Source organism: Phaethon lepturus, unplaced genomic scaffold, assembly GCF_000687285.1.
Source record: "Phaethon lepturus isolate BGI_N335 unplaced genomic scaffold, ASM68728v1 scaffold4928, whole genome shotgun sequence".
NCBI lineage: Eukaryota > Metazoa > Chordata > Aves > Phaethontiformes > Phaethontidae > Phaethon > Phaethon lepturus.
The window spans coordinates 15,421-39,802 of record NW_010558140.1 but is presented as its reverse complement, the minus strand read 5'-3'; the positions used below and the strand labels follow the sequence as shown (position 1 = coordinate 39,802).

Here is a 24,382-nt window from a genome sequence, read left to right as displayed (position 1 = left end):
TAGAACATAATATGCTAGTACAGTAGTACATGCATGTAATTTATAAGTAAATAAATATGTATATACTGGGGGTGTATGCGCAAAAGTTTTTACCAATACATACATGCGATCAAAAGTTTGGAGACCACTGTTGTAGACAGATTTAAATACTTAAACATCAATTACATAATGTAAGATGAAGAAACTAGCAAATTTAAAATGGTTAATTCTTATATCCAATATAAAATATAAACCCTTTCTAGTAAGTCCTGTAGCCATTGAAAATATGTTAACTGAGAACTAAAAGTAAAGCTCTTCAGAATATCAAAACTTCAATTAATGAAATTTGAACTTCACATAAATCAAAAGCAGAAGAATTCAGATGAGAAATTTCTCCCAGAGATATGAAAGGCAGACAAATTAACCATCTCTCTGACAGCACAAAAGGAAATGCCACTTTCCAATCGGAAAGCATAGCACAACCTTACACAAGTCAGGTACAGCAACCTCAGTTCTGCTTTTCTGGTGCCTAGCGTATACCTCTTCCACTTCACATGAATTTCATCCTTCTGTATTAAAACCGCCTTCCTTTTCTCTGTTTATACAGGAAGTAGTTTAGAGTTTTTTGAATTCCCTTGGTGTCAATTAGGAGAAAACAATACATTCAATGATTCGACCTCCTAGGCAATTTCTTATTTATTGTCATGTGTCATAAGTACGAGCTGTCATCATCTCAATGTTATTTAACTACTCAGCACCCTTATGTTTAATTAGAACTTCATCTTTAGATTAAATAGTGACTTTTAAGATTTGTATAAACAAAAAATAGAACAATGTTAATTTTGTTGGTAATCTAGATACAAAAACTTTCTGTCTCAGACACTCACATATACCCACATCTCTGTTCTCTGTGCTTTGTACTTTTTTTTATTGGGGCAAGTAACCTGGAGTATTATAAACCTGTTTTAAGAAAAAGTTTCAGTGATTTAGGAGTCTTAAAATACATCGGATTGATACTTAACTTTGATGAAATAAGATACTACTACTAGTACTCCAAGTACTCAACACCAAGGAATAGCAGGGTAAAATGTTTTACCCTGATGATCTAAAACAGAGGACATCCCACAGCATAGTACAACTAAGTTCCGGACTAAATTACTATATCTACTAAGCTAAGAAAAAAGTATTCATATTGAATATTGTTTTAGTCACCACAGCAAAGTAATTATGCCACACTTGTTAAGAACAGCATCCTTTTTTAAAGTTGTGCATTTAAAGACTATTTCATCATTTACCACACAGATGTTGATATTATTTTTTTCCAGTTAATTATACTCTACTTGAAGTATTCCATCCAAGGGTAATTAGAACATGTACCTAAAGCAGGCATAACAGAATCAGTTTTGTAGGATCAGTGTCTGTAAACTCAGAAGACTCAGAACCACTTTTCAGAGGTGCAATGCATCTCTCAGTCCAAACCAATTCACTCGAAGTCGCTTATTCTCCAGAGAATACTCAGTGTTGCAAAATTTATGTTGTTTATGATGAGACAATTGCATTACTGGTAAATTAGATTTCAATTCTCCTGCATAAATGTACTATACAGTTTGCCCATTTCCTTTCATGTATTATATATCTTAACTATTGGTTTTTTCCCCATCTCCAATCACTTGAAATTGCTTTAAATATATGTTTGATAAAGATGAATAAATTCAGTCCTAGAGGAATCCAGTAATATATGTGCCAAAAGATCCACCAGGCTTATGCCATTAGACATAGTACCTTCAATTATGAATTCAACCTCAATTGCTTTGATGGGAGCTATTACAGATGCATAGTATCTCCAGTTTAACTACAGCAGTTTTTTGAAAAAGGAAAACAGAGGAGTTACTGTAACTTGACACAACAGCTAAGAACGGATCTGTAGCAGGTCAAAGACACAGCAAAAGCAAAGTGGGTCCTTGACAAACCTGTCTCTTCAGTCATCCGGAACACCGACTCAAGACTGCTGAAGTTTTCTTCCTTATACTTTGCTTTTACATATAATCAAACCACATAGTTCCCTAAATTACCAAATTCTATAGGGTTAAAACACAAGTCTGATAACTTGGTCAACAGTGGGAAAGAAAAATCTCCATAGTGTGAAGTCTTGTCTGACAGCGGATGGTATCTGTTTCAGCATCTTATGAAAAATAAATGCAAGAAAGCATAGTTCAATTTTATCTTTAATATATTTTAAGAGGAATATAATTTTTCTGAAAGTACTGCATCAAACCACAAACTATTCACAAAGAAGATTAATTAACCCTAATTATCCCACAAGAAACTACTTTAAACTGTGTCACCAAGATCATAACTGTAGAGGTGATCTCAGACAAGTCAATGCAATTCATGCTCTACATTCAACCAGCATGCAACTTCCACGGAAAAATTATCAGTAAGAGGGATAAAATGGCAAATTTTAATAATTTCTTTCTTTTGCGATGAGATATTTTTGCATAAAGCTACTCAATCTATCTCTGGAATTATTATTTACTGGTGGATGAAAAGCTGGACATGAGTCGGCAACGTGCGCTTGCAGCCCAGAAGGCCAACCGTATCCTGGGCTGCATCCAAAGCAGCGTGGCCAGCAGGCCGAGAGGGGCGATTCTGCCCCTCTGCTCCGCTCTGGTGAGACCCCCTCTGCAGTGCTGCGTCCAGCTCTGGAGCCCTCAGGACAGGAGAGACATGGACCTGTTGGAGAGGGTCCAGAGGAGGCCACAACAACGCTCAGAGGGATGGAACAGCTCTGCTGTGAGGACAGGCTGAGAGAGTTGGGGTTGTTCAGCCTGGAGAAGAAAAGGCTCCGAGATCTTATTGCAGCCTGCCAGTGCTTAAAGGGGGCTTATAAGAAAGATGGGGACAGACTTTGTAGCAGGGCCTGTTGTGATGAGACAAGGGGCAATGGTTTTAAACTAAAACAGGGCAGATTTCAACTAGATATAAGAAAGATTTTTTTTTTTTTTTTACAAAAAGGGTGGTGAAACACTGGCACAGGTTGCCCAGAGCGGTGGTAGATGCCCCATCCCTGGAAACATTCAAGGTCAGGTTGGATGTGGCTCTGAGCAACCTGGTCTAGATGAAGATCTGTATGAAGATCTAGTTGAAGTTGTCCCCTGCTCATTGCAGGGGGGTTGGACTAGGTGACATTAAAAGTCCCTTTCAACCCAAAGATTTTATGATTATAAAAGTGTTTTTAAAAAAAAAGAAAAACTGAACTCTCTAAATTTAGCTTGCTATTTCAAGTGGAAGCAGTATTTTATGCTATTTAGTATGATCTACTGTTTGGCCACTGAACAGATGTCATTCTATCTACTAGAATTCATAAATATTTATGCTCTCAAAGTTAAGCTACAAAGTCAATTTTATTAACTACATTGGAAATGAATTATATTATTAATGACTTAAGAATGATAATAGGCCCACCTTGCCAAGCATGAAAGGGAAGAATTCAATTAAATTACTGAGTGTTTCATTATACACAGGTGACTTTCAGTCTGTAGCATGATGAACAATCCAAATAGACAGTTGGTGGCACAACATACTATTAAACTAAGTGCAGGAAAAATGCTCCCTTTTTTCCTCCTCTCACCTGGCAAGACCAAAAGGCAGGAGAGGAGAGGTAAAGGATAGATGACTTATGTTAATGCTAACACATACAATGGCCTTCCTTCCAATCAGTAGCAGTTGTTAGCACATGCAGCAGCATTCAAACAACTTGCCATCACTGCTGTAGTAACAGTGCCAAGCACCGGTGTCCCACAAAACGCTTAACAGAGAAAGAAAAAAAAAAAGTAAGTTCTCAGTATCTTGCATTGACTGTCATTTTGTCAACCAGATTTGTACTGTGGCAGGGAGCAGGGGTGGAAGTCACAATATGCTAGTTAATACCACATAAAAACCTAAAGCAGGGAGAAGACCAGGAGGGAAGAGGGAACATGACAGCATTTAAATGTAGAAATCGTAACTACTTTATGGTCTATAAAAAGGTACCAATGTTTAAGTCTGCATAAAGTGAATTGATAAATGACCACTGTGTAAAACTGAAAACACAAGAAAGAGTTGTGTTTCTAACTTAAGGCACAAATGTTATTTTTGCGGTCTCAAAGAGTTGGGTGGCAGCGTGGAAGCCTTTTGTATGAATGTAGAAAGGGCATGCACCGTGGAATCAAGGAACACCACATTTGCTAAAGAAAAAGTCCCTCAAATACTAGCATCTGCTCAGTAATTTTGCTTCATTAGGAAACCATGGCAGACTATTTTTATGTACCCAAAGAACAAAGTCATTCATTCACAGTCATGTAGCAGATGAATTATGCTGAGGAGAGAACTACGTCTGGAAAAAGCTGCAGACCGTAATACCGTGGGGAGTAAGGATTGCTGTGTGGAACAATCTGTTAGGCCTATCCCTAAGCAGAGAGAGCAGAGCAGCAGCCTCCAACACCTTTACATCAAAACATTGTTATTGGGGGGGGGGGGGAAGTCACAAACATTTTACTTCAGTCATTACCTACTGCCTTTTGAGTATATCAAGCTTCACAAAAGGCTTTTTCGTAAAAGCTGAAAATACACACTGCAATGGACCAAACCTTGTCATCTTTACAAGTGTGAAAAAATAACTGAAAACATGATGTTTTATTCTCTCTCCTTGCTACTAAAGAACTAACTTTTCAGGGCAAGAAAGTACAAGGTTGACAGGAGGAAAAAGAAGTAAGATACTATCCACCCTCTTTCTCCCCCCTCATTTTAGATTTCAACTAAGTCAGGTTATATACAGTAGGATAATAGAAAACTGTAAATTCTGGTAGTACTCTCTCCAACGCTCTCTTCAGTCTCCTTTTACTTTTATCCTGCCAGTCCCCCTCTCACTGACACATTCCCTCTTATTTTATCCACTGCAGGTCACACCTTTTATTCTACTTCACTAATCTGCTCGTCATTAGTGGGGGGGAGGTGGGGGGTAGATTTTGGTCCAACAAATGGTTAAGTAAAAAAAAAGACTGAAAAAGGAAACTGTAATTAGATCAAAATCACATAAATTGGCAAACACTGAGGAAGAGCCACTTTCCACTTTTAATTCTCAAGAACAAGGGAACATCAGCTTCCCTTCTTTTCTCCAGTTTGGCAAGAATATTCTTGCACTTACATGAATAAAAAATAGCTTTCTACCATATGTGACTAAAAGCTGAGCATTACTTCATCCATAATGCAAGAGGAAGGCCTGAAGGCTGTCTGCTGTATTACCCCTTTTAAATAACTGTTGGCACTTACTACGAGTGATAGCACTAGGAAACAAAGTCAGAAAACAGAGGAGGACTGACTGGAATAGGGCAGAAAATTCTCAGTAGTTCATACTTTATACTGGTCATTCTTTAAGTCTATGGTAGGAAACTATTTACCTAATAATTTGCCAAGGCTTTTTAAAATAAAAGTAGTTCAAAATATTATGCCCCAAGTTAACGCCGTACTGCTGTGACTTTACATTGCTGTGCAGTGTTCATAGAAGAGAATATGAATTTACTCCTTAACAACATTTTATTCTGTGGTTGGTAAGAATTTAACTGCTTGAGTTATAACGTGCTTAAGTTACAACAAAAACTAGTACCTTAAAGTCCTTCAAAAAACCATAAAATTCAGCCAGAAGTGTGTAGCTGGTGCAGTCAAACAGAACTCTTTCCAGAACTTTAGAGTAGTGAAAGAGGACGGTAAACATAGATCATTTTAATGCATGGATGGTACTTCTCATTTGTTTGTTCTTATGGAAAAATATGCTGAATTGTATGGCACATTAATGCCCACCCACACTTCTCTTCCGTAACGCACTGGAATGAACACCAAGACAGTGACCCTGGTCTCTTCTGAAATACACAGTATAGAGAAACAATTAAAGACAGAAAACACCAAAACCATTATTAGTATATAGGCATGCCTGACAATTTATTCTGGGAAGTTCTAGTCTAATATAGCTCTTAATGACACACGTACCCAAGTGTGCTGGATCACAGGTAACAGTATTTTTATATTTCATCTCAGTTTTCAGAACATATACACTACATATGTTAACCGTGAGGAACAAGAAAAGCTCTCTGTCAGTAATCTATCCAAGCTCCAGCCTAATAAGCTTAAGGTTGATCTACACGGATTTGTACAGAAGTGCCCAGAAAACGACAAACTCTCATTTCTAATCTACGAGTCCATGTGAACCCCGATATTCTGCAGGAGGAAGTGTCTCCATCTTTTTCCCCCATTTAAAACTGAAATAAGCATATTTAAAAAATAAAAGATGTGAAGAAAAATTTCTAATCAAGTCTTTTTGTAAGTTAGTGTTGAGGAAAAAAGAGTAAGTTTGTTTAGAAATGACAGTATCTTTAAATAAATTCTTATTGTGGTCTTGAAACCTTTTTAGTCTAACTTCTAGCAAAAAGGACAGGTTTACTTCAACCTGCAGCTCTGCAACTGCCTTAAAACGGTAAGAGATTGTATGGATGCTGAAGAATCAAGTCCTACTGATCTGATTTAATGTGAAGATCACTACTGCTGACACAAAGGAGACAACAGAAAAGTGGCTGGGGAAACACTGACCTTCAATTTAAAAACCTATAGAACACTTGAAGCACAACTGAAATCTACCATTCACAGGTGAATGGCTTATGAGGAGGTAGGGAATTGTATCAGCCTAATTATGCCAGAGCAAGAGTGTGTCTGTGCGTGGGCATGCATGAAAAAAGAAAAATTTGGAATATTAAGCATATCTTCCTGTGCACAAAATCCTTTCTTACATACTTGCATAGTTTTCTTGTCCCTTAGAGGTAAACAGAAAAGGCAGAAAGCAAACTACTGAAATTAGTGACAGAAACATGAAAGAAACAACAAGTTCCTCCCCTAAATGACAAAAATATTTTCACTGAAGGGTTATCAGCTTCATTTACTCCAGAGTGCCATACCTGTTGAAGTTAATATCTGGATAAGTAGAATACTCAGACTTCATCTTCGCATTGCGACGTGGAAAAGTACAGAAGAAAGCATTGGCTAGAAAACTAGCAATCTGTTCCTGTGACATTGTGATGGAGTGATTCATCTTTTGTTTCAGCAGAGGTATTGGCTACCAACAAAAGAAGTGAGGGGGAGGGAGAGGTAGGGAAGAAGGGAGGGAAGGAGAGAGGAAAATAATTAGCTTACCCATTTTAAAAGAAAAAACAGAAGCACAAAATTACATTTGTTAAATTAGAGCAAGAGTAATTTAGGCTATTGGTGAACCCTTTAATCAGCAGCACCATTAAAGTCAAGAACAGTTTATTCAAGACAATTCAGAGAAAGCTTGCTTGATAAACTGCAGATTTCTAATCAATAATAAAAAGAAAGACCAAGAAAACACAACTTATCAAACAAAACCATGGGGAATGGAGCGGGGAAAAAAAATAGATATGATGTTGCAAATCCTGGGCAATCTTAAAAACTGAAGTAAAAACCCACTTTCAATAGCTGCATAGTTAAGAACCTTTAAGGAATGCTTTCAGCTACAATAACCATTCTTTATACTTTACAAAGAAATGTGGAAGTCACACTGCAGATCATCGCTCTATGACTTGCCTTGATTTTTTTTCCATCCTACTTGAAGAAATAACACTGATATTTGCAGAAAGTGCATGATTATCCATTGTTTTATAATCAGAATGAACAAACACCTCAGCTTCACTCTGGTCTTCAGTTTGAAGTTTTATTTGACTCTAGTCATAGTTTCTTTAATATAAAAAGAAACAAAGCAGGGGGGAGTGGACCAAAAAAACCCTGAAGAGTTATACATCTTCCATCTTATCAGGCTTTAGCCTCCTGATTTGGAATTTTTGCTCACCACATTCATTTTTTGGGGGGGGTTTGTTGTTTGGTGGTTTTTTTTTGTTTGTTTAATTATGTGATAATACTGGGGGAGGCAGGAAGTCATTCTGACTGCTAAGGAGTCCAGAAACAATTATGATAAACCCACTTGACAGGAGAAAGAACACAGTTTTCACTTCTTCCAACATTCTCTTCCATCATCATCTGCCTAGCTCCAGGAGAGCTGAGCAGCTATCTTTTAATCCTTTTAGCTGTGAATACAGAAATTGCTACTAATTTAGGCTGTTAATTACACAGCCCTGTTTACTCCACAAAACAAACAAGTTTTCCTTCATTCTTAGAACTACTACATTCACACTCACTGAATCTCATTCTGTCTTCTGGCTATTTAATTAACAAGCTGTATGATGATGTCTGAAGTCACACAGCTATAGGAGGAAAAAAGCCTCAGAAGCTCTCTCTAAAAAGTGCTACAAGCCTATAAAAATTAGGATATTTTTGACAGTATGTTATAGTGGAACAAATTTAGCTTTATGTCTAACCAAAAAAATCAGTCTGAAAAATTTCTTCATGATTTACACTGCCTAACAGTACATCATCTTTACAAAAGGCATTGCTACATGAACTTGCAAGTCTTGTGCTTGACTTTGTGTTCAGAAACTTCATAGCATTCTCAAAAACTTCCCCAATCAAGTGACTAGTAAAAAGATTCAGAAATATTCATACTGTTTAAAAATATGTATGTACTGTAGGACCCCTGAAGCATAACGAAGTAGGGAGAGATTTTCCCTGCTCCTATCCAACAAAATCAATTTAGAAAATTGTAACAAAAGGAGCTTACAAATTAGTTAGTTTGCTAATGTATTACCTATCACACATCCTCGCTTACTTGATCAATCCTATTCACCTTTATCAGCTTTACTACTTACAGAATTGATTCCCATAAAAATAAAGAATTAGTCAAGGTTTCTATGTGCACAAGTATTGTGATGCTATAACTAGAATAAAATATGATCCCAAGTAAACAAAGGCTTTATGAAAATACTACTAGGATTAAAAAAATTCTGAAGTAAAAAAATGAGATGTTTTAAGATCATTCAAGTATTTCAGTTTATAAGTGTGATTTTCAAACCTGAAAGGTTTCATGGTCATTTCGTCTAAAAAAAGCAAGAAGCAACTCCAGCATACATAAAGGAAAGTGTGACTGAAGCTCAGGCTAAAAATGTAACAGCGATATCTGTATTTTTTACATTGTTGGATCATTGTAGCAGTGCATTGTCCATTCCACTCCCTAGGCCTCAGCCACATTCAAACACAAAAATTCTCCTTTTATTAAGAACATAACACGATCCTGATGTTTTGACCTTAGCCATTAGTTACAGTTTGCAGAAAAGTGGTCTGCCACAGAACATTTGGCTAGCTGTGTTTACTTACCTGGGTGCAGATACTAGGGAGACAGAGCGCCAGCTTGACCATATCAGGAAGAATGGACTGGAATAAATGTTGAGCCTCTGCATCTTCAAGAACCTGTAAGACAGACAAACAGAAAGAAAAAAAGGCTTTTTATCTCAGAAATAATGCTTATACAAACAGTTTGTGAAAACAGGATCCATCCAAAAGAAACAAGAGAATAAAAATAGGTCCTATTAGCTTCATGCAAATCTGTAGTACCTCACTGCATTTTACCTTGCAATAATCCACTGACTGAAATACAGAAAAAACTCTCAAAAGTTGCACTTGAGAAAACATGTCACCAAACACCTTATAAAGAAATCTTGAATAAGTTATCATCTGATTCTTTCCAAAGCAATGAACCAAATTCTCAACTGATAAAAATCACTACCAAACCACAAAGGTACTGTAATGATTTACTTAACTTTCATATACAGGTCATAGTCCAAGACAAGTACCTGTGACGTTCTCCCGTTAATGACACATGAATCACAGAATCACTAGTTTGGAAAAGACCTTCAAGATCATCCAAGTCCAACCATTAATCCAGCGCCACCATGTCCCCTAAACCATGTCCTGAAGTGCCACATCCACACATTTTTTTAACACTTCCAGAGATGGCGACTCCACCACCTCCCTGGGCAGCCTGTTCCAATGCCTGACCACTCTCTCAGTGAAGAAATTTTTCCTAATATCCAATCTAAACCTCCCCTGGCGCAACTTGAGGCCATATGAAATGCACTGCTGCGTCAGATCAGTGATCCTCAGCAGCCACAACAAGAAATGCCATGTAGCAAGAGCATGCAAGCCTGGGTACTTTCTGCTGTCCATCACCACCATGTTCACTCAAGAACTATAGCTGTTGGATTACATATGTTAAAGGGTGCAGTCTGCCTCGTCCTGCACGCTGAAGTTGCAACCGCCATTCTCTTCTGTACAACCGCTGATTCTATGACTATTTTAGCTGCCCCTCTCTACCTGCTCTAACATTCTTCCTGAGAAGAGGAGACTAGAATTGACAACACTCAAAAATAGGCACACCAATGTTTCACAAGGCTTCTCTAAGCTTTTATACTCAAGACCAAGTCACGTCAAATCTTTCTCATCCTATTCTCAATTCCTCTCTATTCCTTTCCTGACACTGCCTGGCCCACTGTTGACATGTTTGGCTGCCAAAGCATATCAAGACAATGTAAGGGAGATCCTGGAATTTCTCTGAATACAAGTTGCAATTGCCAGTTCTGAGCTGAACATCATGTAACACAGTCTACACACCCATTTATGTATCATACACCCATTTTTAAAATGTGCAAAAGGTTCTTTACAGTGGGCAACACTCTAAGGAAAGCTAAGATAGGACAGAATGAGAGGTTGTGGAAAAGAAAAGCAACATAAAGCAGTACAGTTACAATACGCTAAGCAGTACAAAAGCATGCCATGTCCTCAAAAGTCTCACATTCTGCCATATGGACAGGCTGAAGTAAGATCAAGGAGAGAAAAGCACATTCTCCATCTTCCTGTGCAGTGGTGCGTTTTTTCCCCCGATTGAGGGATCCAGGCACCAGATGTGACTGGCTGTTAGACTTGCATGCAGCATAAAAGGCAAAAAGCAGAGAGAACACACAGGTTGCACTACAGCTGGGGAACGGACGACAAAGGACATAGTTCAGCCTTCTGCCTCTCTCTTTCCCCTACATCCACGGAATAGGTATTTGAGACAACTACCTTCCACTAGTTTTTAGACTAAAATAATAAAGATGAAACTGTGGCTTTAAAACTATAGAATATTATTTTTCAAGTAAAATTGTTAGAAAACAATTGGATTTACTACCAATTTCACACAAAAACAACAGCAAGCAGAATGGATGAAACAGCATCAAGGTATTATCAACTTAGTCTCTGCAACACTTAAGACTAATTGTGAAATCACGGAAAGTGATCTTTTTAGTCATAAAATCAAAGCTTTGCAATTCACACTTCAATGGAAAATTTCACACAGACTTCAGAATGCAAAAGAGATACTGGCAATTTTCTTGAGAAGCATAAAATACCATGCCTCTGTTTCAAAGCATACTGTTCCCCATAAACGCCAAGCTGAAAATATTGTTTGAAGGCTAACAACTTCTTTTCTCCCAAGACCATTAAAATAACTATAGAAGTATCTCTGCTCTATTCGCTCCCTTCCCAAGCGATATAAAGGGATAAGAGTACTCAGGAAGTTAAAAAACAAAACACAAACAAATCCTCAAAGGACAAACAACTCATGGTAGGGAAGGGGGGGAAATAAAACAATCCCAACACCTACACAGATACTTTCCATGCATTATGTATGCTGCTCATGGAGACATACAAACAAGGTTTTAACTTTAAAACTTGATACAAGAACTTACAAAGAACAGAAAGCCTAGGAAACATGAAAATAATTTGATATAATAGAGGAGGAATCCAAGGAATACACAAGTTATTACTGAAAGTCAATTTTTTTTTTAAGTTTAAGAAATAAATAAGATGCATCTCTCTCCTGTTGTTGTCTGCGTATGCACCTACATATTTACACACTATAAGTCATATATTGAAAATTATGACCTAACCTTTAATATCATCTGCTCTTGCAGGAAACTTTGCTCTGTTCTAAGGCACAATGTTTTTAAGTGCCATAAAGTAACAAAATGAGCATTTAAAGGCTGGAATTTCAGATCTCAGTACATAAAATGAATATGTAAGTTAAATCTATTCAAAAGATGACACTTAACCTCAGATGTTGACCAGGCTGTCAAATTCTGATATTCTCTCCCCTTTGGGTAACACTTCCTCTCTTTTAAAGTCGACATATAAATAGTGGCTGCTGTGCTTTGCTGACTGCCACAAACTATACAGTAACACTTAGCTGGTGACACATTATGGCACTGGACTTTGTCATAGCTGTCAAGACTTCAACCCTTTCTTTATGCTCCTTTGAAAACAATATAATAATAGTACCAGACAATTTCTTCCCAAAACAGAAGCAGGGCCAGCAATTGCACAGCTCAGCTCTGACACAAAATGCGTAACTACAAAGTTCACTTCCTAAAGTGAATGTAATTCTCTGCAATTCTACTTTTCCTTCTTCTCACCTTCCCAATGCTGTACCAGAACATGTTCTCCTCTCTACATCATTCCTATGCATGACTTTTACTATACCTCCACTAATGAAAACCTCAAAATTTGGAGCTATTTTAACATAGTTAATGCCAAGAAGTGTTCTCATTGGACTTCAGACAGGTTATTCTTATATGTAAGTGACAAATAAGGTGGGTTCTTTTTTGTGAAAAGCACTGGGTGCCATGAAAACCTTACTACATTTTCACAAGATAAGTCATTTAAAGGACCCCACAACTTTAAAAAGATGATCATTGTGAATGCAAAACTCACAGACCTTGCCAAGAAACTCCTAACTCTGCATTGTTCTCTAATCAAACCACCAAGCAGCCTGAGCATCCCTGTTTTGAATGCTCCCCTATTTAGGCAAAGGTCTCCTAAATACTGGAGGGAAGCACATCAATAGTTTTCAAGCTCAAACATAGTTCGGTTCTTCCCAGAAATGTTTTAACTTCACAAAATAGCTGCTGCAGTGAGTAATTTAAGAACTCTGTTGTTCAACTGCAGGTGCTGTTTGTTTTAAAACAAAACAAAAAAGCAAACAAACAAAAAACCCTTTCTCCCTAAAAATACGTCACTGGGGAACTATTCAGTCCTGTGCTTCCCATTTATATCTTGAGGCTATAACCCAGTATTGAACAGTGGCAGTAAACCAGAAATATGTATCCTTCCTTGCTTTAAGTTTCTAAAAAAACTAAGTAACTTGAGTTATGGCCACATCCATGTAATCATAACTTCCTCTTTCTGCCCACGGACTTTTCCCGTACAGGTAACACTCTTCTGACGCTTCTATGAAAAAGAACACCTGCAAACCCCTGTGGCTGCTTGGCCCTCATCCTCTTTTGACCACTAAACCAGCATGCCACCACAGTTGCAGTTTTGTAGACCAACCGCTGTCACTGCATATTCTCAGCTATGCTCAGTGCAACACAGAGCCTGGTTTTATCTGTGACAGTCTTTTCAGACTTTGAAAGCAGCAAAAAAGAACACTCAATCACAGAAGCTAAAAAGATTCCAGGATGTGGAGCGCTGCCACCACAGCTACATCTGACAGACATCCCACAATGCAAATGCCAACCTGGGAAAACCTAGCAACAGCACAGAGAATACCCAGTCACAGAACTGAATGCAGATTTATTTAGAAAGAAACTCTCTTCAGGAAGCAGTGACTTGTAACTGATATAAAATCCAGCATATTTAAAGTCACATTACATATTCTACTTATTTGTTGCTGCTGAAAGAGGGATGTGTCATTCTATCTCCCCAAACACACACATTTCACCGGTTCCAATGTTCATCTGATAATTTCCTGAGATCCTTCAGCTTGCTAACACTACAGGAAAATAACTTGGCGGGGCCGGGGGAAGTCTTCCTCTGCACTAATAAGTCAAATGAGCCTACCAAAAAGTCATGGATTATTAAATGTTGTGCAGGGTGGATGGTAGGTGAAACAGAACCAGTCCCGCCCCTCGTCAATGGGCTAACAAAGGCAGATACCAGCTGCAACTCTTCTCACTGAAAAAGCAGTAATATTTTAGTTAGTATGAAGCTGTTTTAACAAGCACCTCACTCCGAAGTCAATCTCCTAGTATTAATTCAGTAATGTGCTTTTAACTGTGTAAAACCTTTTTCAAGGCTACAACTATGCAGAGATTAAGAGAAAGGATTGGATCTCCATTGTTAAAAAAATAGTGTCTGTTTTATAACTTAAGGAAGTCTAAAATACAAAATGGTTGTCAACAATATTTCATAAAGGAAAACACATTAAGTATCATAGCAATTTTGTTTTTAAACGATCAGTTGTTCTTTTCCTTGTTATGCATACATGTCATTTGCAGCTTCCTTCAGGATTTGAAATAAAAAACAAAACTATACTGTTGGCTTTATTTGTAGTCCTCCAATTATGCAAAAAAACTATTTAAGAATGAAATAAAAGCAGGGGTTATACCCCAAGGGAAAAGTATATGGAATCGGAGTTGCAAAGCATAACTTGCCTTTTGCCAAAGAAATCACTTGGTGTTTTCATCAGTATTTACACTGAAGTGACTGATTAAAAGAACATGACTTAGGGCTCCAATTCATAAGATGCAAATGGTTCAGCGAGCCACAGCAGAGGGAAGAGCTCTTGGCCAAACTTGCATTGCAATTTTGCAAAATGAACATTTATACTGCAAAGAGGCCTGACTAAACACCGCCATAAGTAATGGCCTCTTGTCACTATAAACCAGTCCTCCAAAACGTAATGAACAAGCATGCCTGACAGTCCTAATAAGAAGGATCTGAGGTAGCATGGGGTGATAGTGATGGTAGAGAGTTTAAATCTAAATCTGACAGCTCATCAAACCAAACAAACTGCACATACAGAACACAAATTTGGACAGCTCTATCTATCACACGGCAAGGTAGAGTCATCATGCCAACAGGCAACTAGCATGCTAAGACAGCAATGGCTTAATGCTTTCAATTTGTTTGGTTTTATTTTCCCATATTAACTTTTGTGGCATGACAAGGACCAACTGAACCACCTTCCTCAGGCTGAAGGGGAAAACCAGAGTGCTTCCTTCAGACTTTGTGACTTTTATTTCCTAATTCTAATGGATTTTGACCTTCTGACTTTTTTTCTTCCCAGCAGCCACAATGCCTTATGCACTTTCTTAGGACTACTTGGTGCAGTTTGTTTGTAAGTGCTCTGTATCATCAGTTACCATACTGAACTCTCCTTCCAATAACAGCTTTCCTAATTATTTTAATGTAAGATATCATATGGTTAGAGGTAGTAATAGCCTCCTAACGAATTAGACAAACTGCATAACTTCTATGTACTCTATTCACAGTAAGATCATTCTCACAATTTCCAGAATACTTTTTTCTTTTTCCTTCTCCACTGTCTTCAATTTGTCTCAAATATAAAAATATCTCTGTATATTTTTACAGGGCATTAAGGTCCACATGATGAATACTTCCAAAGGTGAAAAACTTGGTTGCAAACAGATGTGTAGAAATTACGGGCATATATAGCCTACCTAGATATACCATCATTATTAAACCTCCTTCAAGTCTGCAATCCAAAGAAAATAACAAAGAAATATATGTGAACAAACCAATACTATTCACATTCTTACAAACAGAAAGATTTGCGCAGTGCTGCACTCAAAGAATATGCAGGTGGAACATGCCACAAAGTCTAAGACAATTCAGAACAGTCCCATGAAAAAAATTTGTTTAACTTTCATAATTTTGCAATTTTGGTGAGGATAACAGGGAAAGCAAAAAACTGAAAAAAGATTAAAAAATATATCTGGGGAACAAGGGCAATGGGAACTTGTGTTTGAAGGCTTTATTTCTTTTTTAGACTGTTAACAGTCTTGCTCTACCCATAAGCATTTAAAATGCTGCTTTTTTTCATTCAAAGTCTTTTACTTGAAAGTAAGCCAACCTCAGATTGCCAACCTGTACTCCCTTTCTTCTCCTAAACCTTGTCATAAGTGCTTTTAAACATTATAGAATTCTAAAAGCATGTTATTTGGAACAACTGGAAAAACACAAACAAACAAAAGCCTAAACAAGTTATTATCATGTGACTTTGAAAATGAATACATTAACTTAATACATCCCCAAGAAACCAAACCGAGCTTCACTTTAAGTCATGCTGTCTACAGAGCCTTTTCTTCTGGACAGGGAGTAGATGAATTCTACTTAAACACATTGTGCCACAACAATCAGTGTATCTGATACCTAGACAGAGGCACCAGGCTGCAGCCTGCTAACTTGTCTGCCTATGTAAAACAGACTTTGTCATAATACAAAATATTTTACGTATAAACAAGATTGAGACCCGGAAGCAAAGCACAGTGGGGGAGAGGATTTTAGTTCCCATTAAGTTAATGAACTTCCAGAACTGCAGGACAGCATAAACTCTCATCTGCCTCCTTTAGTTCCCTTACAAAACTAATTCAGTAGGAAACGCACTTAGCTGTCAAATCCATCCCATTTTGTGAGCACTTGTCTGATTAGAAACCAGAGGAAGGACAAAGTAATCTCTGGAGAGAAGAGGGGGGAAAAAGAAAATCAACAACAGTGGATTATGCAGAGAAGAGTCTTATTTGAGAAGAATGCTTCTGACATTTATCAAAACCACAAACTGACACTTCAAAAGGAAAAAGGAAGACAGCTTACAAGGCAGTGGTTAATTCATTTTTGTTTAATTTCCCCCTGCCGAAGGCTCATTCGCGTCTTCTGCCAATCCAACCCTGGAATGATCTCTCAGGTATATCCCTAACAATGGCAGCGTTGTTCTCAAAGCTTTTCAACATTTAAATAAAATCAAGAGAAAAACGTGTATTTATTTTTCCATCTCTTAATGGCTTTAGAAGTCCCATTTATACTTCCAAAGTACTAGAAATCTAACCTCAATCATTTTCATTACCAATGAGTGAAACCTCAACCCTGAATCTCTACAGGTGATTCTATCATGAGTAGAAGCATCACATTCATTTCCAAAGCAGTGGCAGAGTCCTGGGAAGAAAAATCAAATACTGCTTTCTAAATACTGTTGAGTTACTCTTGGGAAGTACAAAGCAGTGGAGAGGACAATGACTTTGTTTCTACCGCAGGACTATAACATGAGGCAAACAAAAGTATCTTTCATGTGACTGACACAAGCTAAGGGTGAAAACAATCAATTTCCAAGTTCATTCAAAACTTTTACCTCTCTAAAGACAGTACTTGGGGGAAAAAATGTTAATACTGCTATGATTTTAAAAACATCTGCTAAGAACGATACTGAGGAAGCATTCCAAAGCCATCAGATATTTAACTACAACTTTTTTCAACCACTTTTGAAACCAATGACCTTGGCACTAAAAGCTTCATGAGATAACACAGTTATTGCCCTTATGAAAGCAATAATTCTTCTTTAACATTACAAAAAAAAAAATGTCAAGCACAGACAGAGGGGGGGAAAAAAGGATCAACTAAAGATAACAAAACAGCATTGTAGATTTTCAACGAGTCTGTAGACTATTGTTTGACTGTCAGTATTGTAGATTCAAAATAACCAGTATCTTGAGAAAAATGGCCAGTAATTAAAGATTACACTAGCCAAATGAGAACTTCAGACCATCTCTGGGGTACACACTGCCATCTTTGCAAACCTGCTCTCTAAAGAACATATGACAACTAATAACAAACTCCACAAGGAAGCAATATAAAAAAAGAAAATCCAGTTTTTCAGATGAAAAAGCAGGAGGAAAATTTGGATTATAGTTACAATACACTTCATTTATGCCTTCACAGTCATCCTTACAAAGCCAATGCCTCTATCGCTTCCCTACTTCCACATACGCTTTTTCAGAGAGTGTTTCTCTTGAAAGCTTTGACCATCAGCAGTTTTTTAATTGCTTCAGACATTAAAAAACCAAAAAACCAAACCAAAACTAAAAAGACAAAACCCCAACACTAAAGGCACAAAGCAGCTAAGAAAAGCCACCAGAACTGAAAGGAGCTTCTCTTAAGTCATCTGTGATAGCTAGGTCAGCATGGATAAATGATGATTTACACGTAGTCCAATGGAAGCAAAGAAATCTGTTTGTCAGGCCCCTGCCCACAAAACAAAACAAAAAAGCAACTATCAGAAGACAGCTTTTAAACCAGAGCATTTATATTTACTATATTTTTTTCTTTTCTTTTTTTGAACAGGAATGTTCTCAATAGAGTGAAAGACTACAGAAGAGATCCTCAGGATGTATCTTTACATTTTCTCAAAGTATTAAGTATCCATAAACACTTAAAACACAACATAATTAGAACTCTGCACCTGGTACATGTAGATAACCCTTCCCTGGTAATTCAGAGTGAACAGTCTGATGCCATAGTCATTGCGATGGTGCTTACAAAACACCACCTAAAAGATACTCAACTGTTTCGCTGAGAAAGTACAGAAGAATAAGCCTGTAATTCAGTACTCCATGCTACTTCTCCTCTACAATGCTTAGCTTCTAACGTTTTGAATGTGTACAAGATGCATATTCCCCCCCACCCCAGAAAAGCTCACATTTTGTTCAACATGGGGACAAATTCCTTTCTGCTACTGTGAAAAGAAAACCCTTCATGGCACACTCAAAAGACCTTTTCAGCTTAGATTTTATAAAGGTAATCTGATGTAATGAAAATTGTTTGAAAACATCTGGACTAAAATGAAATACAGCAAGGAGCAATGGATAGGCTATTTTCAGCCTTGGGACGTTTTTTTTTCTTGCTTAAAAGCCTACATTTGTAGTGCTGACATCTCTGTACAATGCTCACTTCTGTTTGTACTGTCCAGACAATTATAAAAATGATTTATCAAAAACCCAGTCACCAGAACAATTTGGCACTTTAAAATGCCTTCTATTTCACCATCACTGATTATAGCAATCATTTTTTCAAGCAGGTCATTCAAACAACAAAACTTACAGGAAAGACTGACATGGTTCATAAGACCTGCTAGGAGACAAGAGTGGGGTAAAGCCTTAATAGCACATGAAAATCTACCAAGATATGCACATACTTAACAGTAGCAGGTTTTCTGAATCAGTCTGGTCTTTTTCAAATGAGTGAAAATCCAGAGCTCAACCATAATCCAACTAGACTATACTACAGTCACATCACCTTCAGATGTTTCATTGACAGTCTTTTTTTAGATGAAAAATGGAAATAATGGTAAAAATGGAAGTATGATTTCCAAAATTGTCCAGACAACCTCAAGAAATTTTGGAAAAGAAGTTTAAGGTTATTAAATTAAGGTTATTAATGGTAAGACCACACACACTTAAAGGCTGCGTGGTTCTGTGGCTGCTCAAATTTTGCAATTAGAGTATTTCATTGACAAAACGCTTCTTAATTTCATTCAAATCAGCTCAATGATCTCAAAACACAAACAATTCTTCTTAGAGAAGCAGATATACTGCCAGTATTTGCACATCTGATTTTTCTTCTCAGTTCTCAAACATTTAATATGCTCCGTCTTAACTCACTCACTTGCATCTGACACCTGAAAGTAGCAAGTTGAGGGCAAACGTGCTAGTGTACCATGTAGCAACACACATTCAAATGCGAAACTATAGTTTGGCAAAAAAATGCACTAAGCACATTCTGTAGATATTATCCCAGGTTTTACTAGATTTATGACACAATTCAGCAATTCAGTACCACACATTTGTTAGGTTTTTCAGTGAAAGAAGAATTGTCTTCTATTTATTTTAATTATTCCTAAGTGCAAAGCACTGACTAAGAGAAACAACCTCATTGTAATATGCTCCACCACTCCTCCACTTTTTTTCTGGAATCTGCACAGAACACCTGTAGAAAAAAAGTGGTATCTTAGAAAGCATCTGCACGTATCCATACGAATACTGCTAGGCCAAAATCTAAATAGTAAGGATTCATGCAAATGAAAAATAATTTCTATTACAGTGATTAACTTCCACTTTTCAAGAAAAGGAAAGCAGATTTTTAGAAGAGCAAAACATGTAATATGAATGTGTGATATTTATGAAAATTAGGAAAAGTTCTATTTATAAATTAATGTGTTTACATATTTATTTTGCATATTATATTCATACGATTATGTATTTGTAAATGACACTTAAAAGAAAAAGGTATTGAGTGAGGTTCTAGAAATTTACAGATAGACGCTTGCATGTAAAAGCAGACAATAGTGAAGTCTCGCATCCTGACTGTTCGTGACTTCTAAAAGGATCTAGCATCCAGAAGTATGTCAGCATGCAAGTTTTAATGGAAAGAAGCAAGGGAGATCAAGAACTCCTTTTCTAATCCTATTTCAAAATCAATTACAGCTGTAATTGTAAGACAAATATTTTTAAATAGCCCATATTCTAGATCATGTAAAAGTCTAACTAAAGGGTGAAGAAAAATAATACATTCCTTCAGCTTGACAACTGACCTTGTTTTCTTGCTACACAGCTTTTTATCAGATTTTAGGACAAGCTGAGACTTGTGCCATAACCCCGCCCCTATTAACAGACAGGTTTGAGGCTAAAACCAGTGAACTCATGCTTGACTGCAAAAGGAAAAAAAGGAGCACAGATCAAATGGTCTGGTACATTCTTCATTTTCCTTCATGCTGAAGGTTCTTCTCTGCAATTAAGGACAGGACAAGAGACTGGCCTTTTTACAGGGCATTATCACATTTCTTTCAACCTCTTAGAAAAACCCAACAGTAAAAGTTATACAGCTTCTTTCAGAATAGAAAAGGGTTTCCTGAATGCTAAATTTATATGGGAATCAACAGGAAATATGCAGATCCTGGTTATTAAATAGATTGATTGGCTTCAAACAGCTTTCCCAAAAGACAAAAAGACCACAAGATATCCATAAATGGCGCTACAGACACACACACATGCACTCTTCCCTACACTAAAAACCAAATCTAACAGTTGGAGACTAAGTATTATACAGTGGAAAATGACAGTATCTTTGCAAAGGTACTCATAGCATATCCCCTTTAAATCTTCCTACTTGCATCAAGTAGGCACCAAGGGTTTAAAGTTCTGCAGAGAGCCTGGAAAAACAAATTTTCAAAGGCATAAGTGCCTTCAAGTGAGGTTCACTTAAAATGTCAATTACCTTTATTATTTTGTCCTCCTTAAAAAGGCTAGCGTATAGATCCCCATGCCTTTCTGTCAGCAATATCTCATATTGGTACTACACCACAATGGGGCCTGCATGACAAGGTCACTTCTGTCTCTCGACTTCAACCCAGCAAATTCGTAAGAATGTAAAAATGGACAAAAGTTCACAAAAGCCCAAAACTTGTCTGACAGTGATCAACAAAAGACACCTAGAAAAGTCTAACAGCAAGAGAAGCAAGTAATGAGCAGCACTTCCTCACAACGTTCTTTACTTGTAAAATTTCCAGAGCCCATCACAGTATCTGCGTAGATATCAATGGGATCCTTTCTACCAGTAATTTCTCCAAATCCCTTCAAAACCTGATGTAAAACCTTAACATCCTCTACATCCCTTGACAAGGAGTTCCACAGCCCTTTATTCAGTACCTAAGTAATTGCTGTTGTCTGATTTGAAACCCTTACCTGCTATGAACATTCATGTGGTGTCCCTTAACTGTCATACTGGAAGAACAAACAGCCACTTCCTCTTCACCCTCTCTTATATTCATTTTGGACACTACTGTTATACTCATTCCTCACTTCTCTCAACTAAGATGAAAAGATTAAAACAGTCTGAGCTTATTTAGATGTTCCTCATGTGGAAACTATTACATACCTTTACACTATTCCTGACTCCTCTCATTGTATCTTCTCCATTTCACAGACACAAACTTTCTACCAAGATGATCAAGCTCAGAGAGTCCAAACATAAAAATAGTGATGGATACAACATGAGCATCTGCAAGATTGCCATGAATCCTCATTTATGATCCTGCCAACTATGCCAATTTGTCGTGGATGGATGATTTAGATCGCTTAAAGAATCACTGTCAAAGATGTTAGCAAAGGTGGTTATAATGTGGTGATGTGGAAGTGTGACTCACCAAAGCTCAATGGCAAAGTTCACTCTATTAATTACTGCACGGGAAAATATAAAAAGTAAAATTGAGTTACATTTGAATTGAGTTACACTCAAGTTAGAATGATTCACAGAGAGACTAGAGATAAAATGGGTAAGGAAGATCCTCCCGTTGAGTCACAAGGTTCAGAATGGACTCCCTTCTTTTCTAAACTCCTCAGAGAGAAGTCTAGCTATGGCTGGATCCAGATTTAGTCAACGGTTTATGGCTAAAGGATTATATATGCAAAGTTTATGTAATGTTTCATTAGCATCAATTCAGTATGCAATCAAAGTTACCAAGGCAAAAATCAAAGTTATCATACTACAGGGTTATGCACAGTATCAGTCAGTTACCAAAGATCTGCTAATGGTAAAAGTTCTCTGCCTCAAGAAGCGACATCAAGGGGTGTCCCAGCTCAAAGGGAGATACCACCATGCAGTCGCGCTCCCAAGCAGGGAGAGCTCAAAGAAGGCTCACTCAGGTTGTCATATTTATGGGATAAAGTAGTTGGCTCGTAGTCAAATTACATGCAATGGAAAAGGTATGCATGAGGCTCTCCTTGTACCCACAATTTCCTTTGTTCCTTGATAAGCAAGTCTTGGAAAAGCCACCCGCTACTCATGTGTCAATCGCACGATCGGTGTTCCAAGCCCATATGCATCAATGCTCACTGTGTCACTCCGCGCTCCTTTGTGGGTTTTCAGAGAAGAGATTGAAACTAGAGGAGTTCACGGCCTGGCCACGGCTCAGGCCTTCACCTCCTCCAGAGCCTGCACCAAACCACCACCAGTCTGGTCAAGGGGTCAAGTGCACCAGTCACAAAGATGTATTGTGATCCATTTTTCAGAGGACTTACAGAAGCTCGGAGACAATCACTGTCTATGCCACACAAATTTACCTCAACTGCAATCTTCAGCCTATGCTTTGTAAGAGATCAAACTTATGTCTAAACCATTTGCGATTTTCAATATATGAGTAATCACCAGAGATTACAGTTAGGCATGTAATAAAAAGACAAAGTATTGGATTTAATCATTATCAGCACTGAGTAGCATACAGATAGTATTTCACAAAATAACTTTTTAAACACAAATATTTGGGGAATCCTAAATACTAACAGTCCTGCATACAAGTCCCTCTCTTTCTGCAAAGCAGCAGCAACAGTAGCTAAAAATCCGATAACTAGATCTGATTCTTTCCTTTTGTTGAAGCGTATGAGGAGAGAATATAACTTGAATAACTTCCAAGTAAGAACTGAAAAGCATATTCCTTTGTTTTCTAACACTAAAATGATGTGAATGCTGTAGTTCTCCAGATTTCAAAGGAGTTTAGAAGTCTAAAATTAAACCACATGAGCAATGAAAGTGCCCATTGTTGCTTCATTGCCTGCAGAGTTCCATTTTGTCACTTTAAGTGACTATCTTACATATTTTTCAGTAAATTTGTTATTAACTTAAGTATTGCTGCTAAAGCTCATAAGTTTTAGATGCGACTATATAACTCAGTTTGATACAGCTCTACTGTAAAGGACAAAACAAGTTGTGGGGCTGCTCACCAACTGTTCATCTCAGAAGAGCTCAGATTTTAATGACAGAGGTTCTACATCATGAAAGTTCCTGAAGCTTCACAACATAAAACCTGCTGACTTAAGTTCTTGTATACCACGCAACTAAAACTGAATTTAAAAGAAGAATCACCTTTAAAGAAAGTTATGCACTGCTTACACAATGTCATGTCACTTTCAGACTTAAACACTCCTCTGTTCCTGCAAGAGGACAGATGCAAGAAATAAGAGGAAGAGTTCATAAAACAACAGTAACACAAATCATGCTTAAGCTTTAAGAGACTTCAAAGCAATACAATAAAAACAAAGAAGCAGGAGGCCCAAACTAAAGCAGCAGACTGTGTGGCTGTCTTAAATGATAAAGCCCTATTTTTCCCTTTAAATGAAGTTGCTGTTGTTGGAGATAGGCCTTGAATGACCTCACTAGTATTTTTTTTATTTCATGCACTTGGGAAAAATAAAAATAATTTGGTCTTGCCTACAAGTGCAAGTGCAAATCTACAAGAAAGAGAAGTAAAAACTACTACAGTACATAGCACTGTTGATCATGTGAGCATGTAATAAATTCGCAACCTATCATCATTCATGTAAATCTACAACACACTGCGGGTCCTGAGACAGGTCCATCCACAGTGGTTTCCTCACATTTCCTTTTCTGCTGGTTGTTTACTTTTTCCTGTCTGGCTTCTAGGTAAGTTCTGGGCAAACACATGCAAGGATGATTTCCAAGTGACAAGAACTTTGCAAATAAGAAGAAAAATGTCAGCACTAACAATTTTCATCCACCAAGTAATAACTTGAAT

At 37.4% G+C, this 24,382-nt stretch overlaps 1 protein-coding gene across 1 annotated transcript in view; it reads right to left on the bottom strand.

Moving 5' to 3' along the window:
• The window catches only part of PARG (poly (ADP-ribose) glycohydrolase), a 67,624-nt gene that overhangs the window by 30,631 nt on the left and 12,611 nt on the right, over window positions 1–24,382 (bottom strand). The window contains exons 7-8 of the mRNA XM_010292944.1: window positions 9,289–9,381; window positions 6,963–7,120 (exon numbers count right to left, since the gene is read on the bottom strand). Coding sequence (XP_010291246.1) covers window positions 6,963–7,120; window positions 9,289–9,381 — 251 coding nt within the window. The remainder of the gene's footprint in view (window positions 1–6,962; window positions 7,121–9,288; window positions 9,382–24,382) is intronic.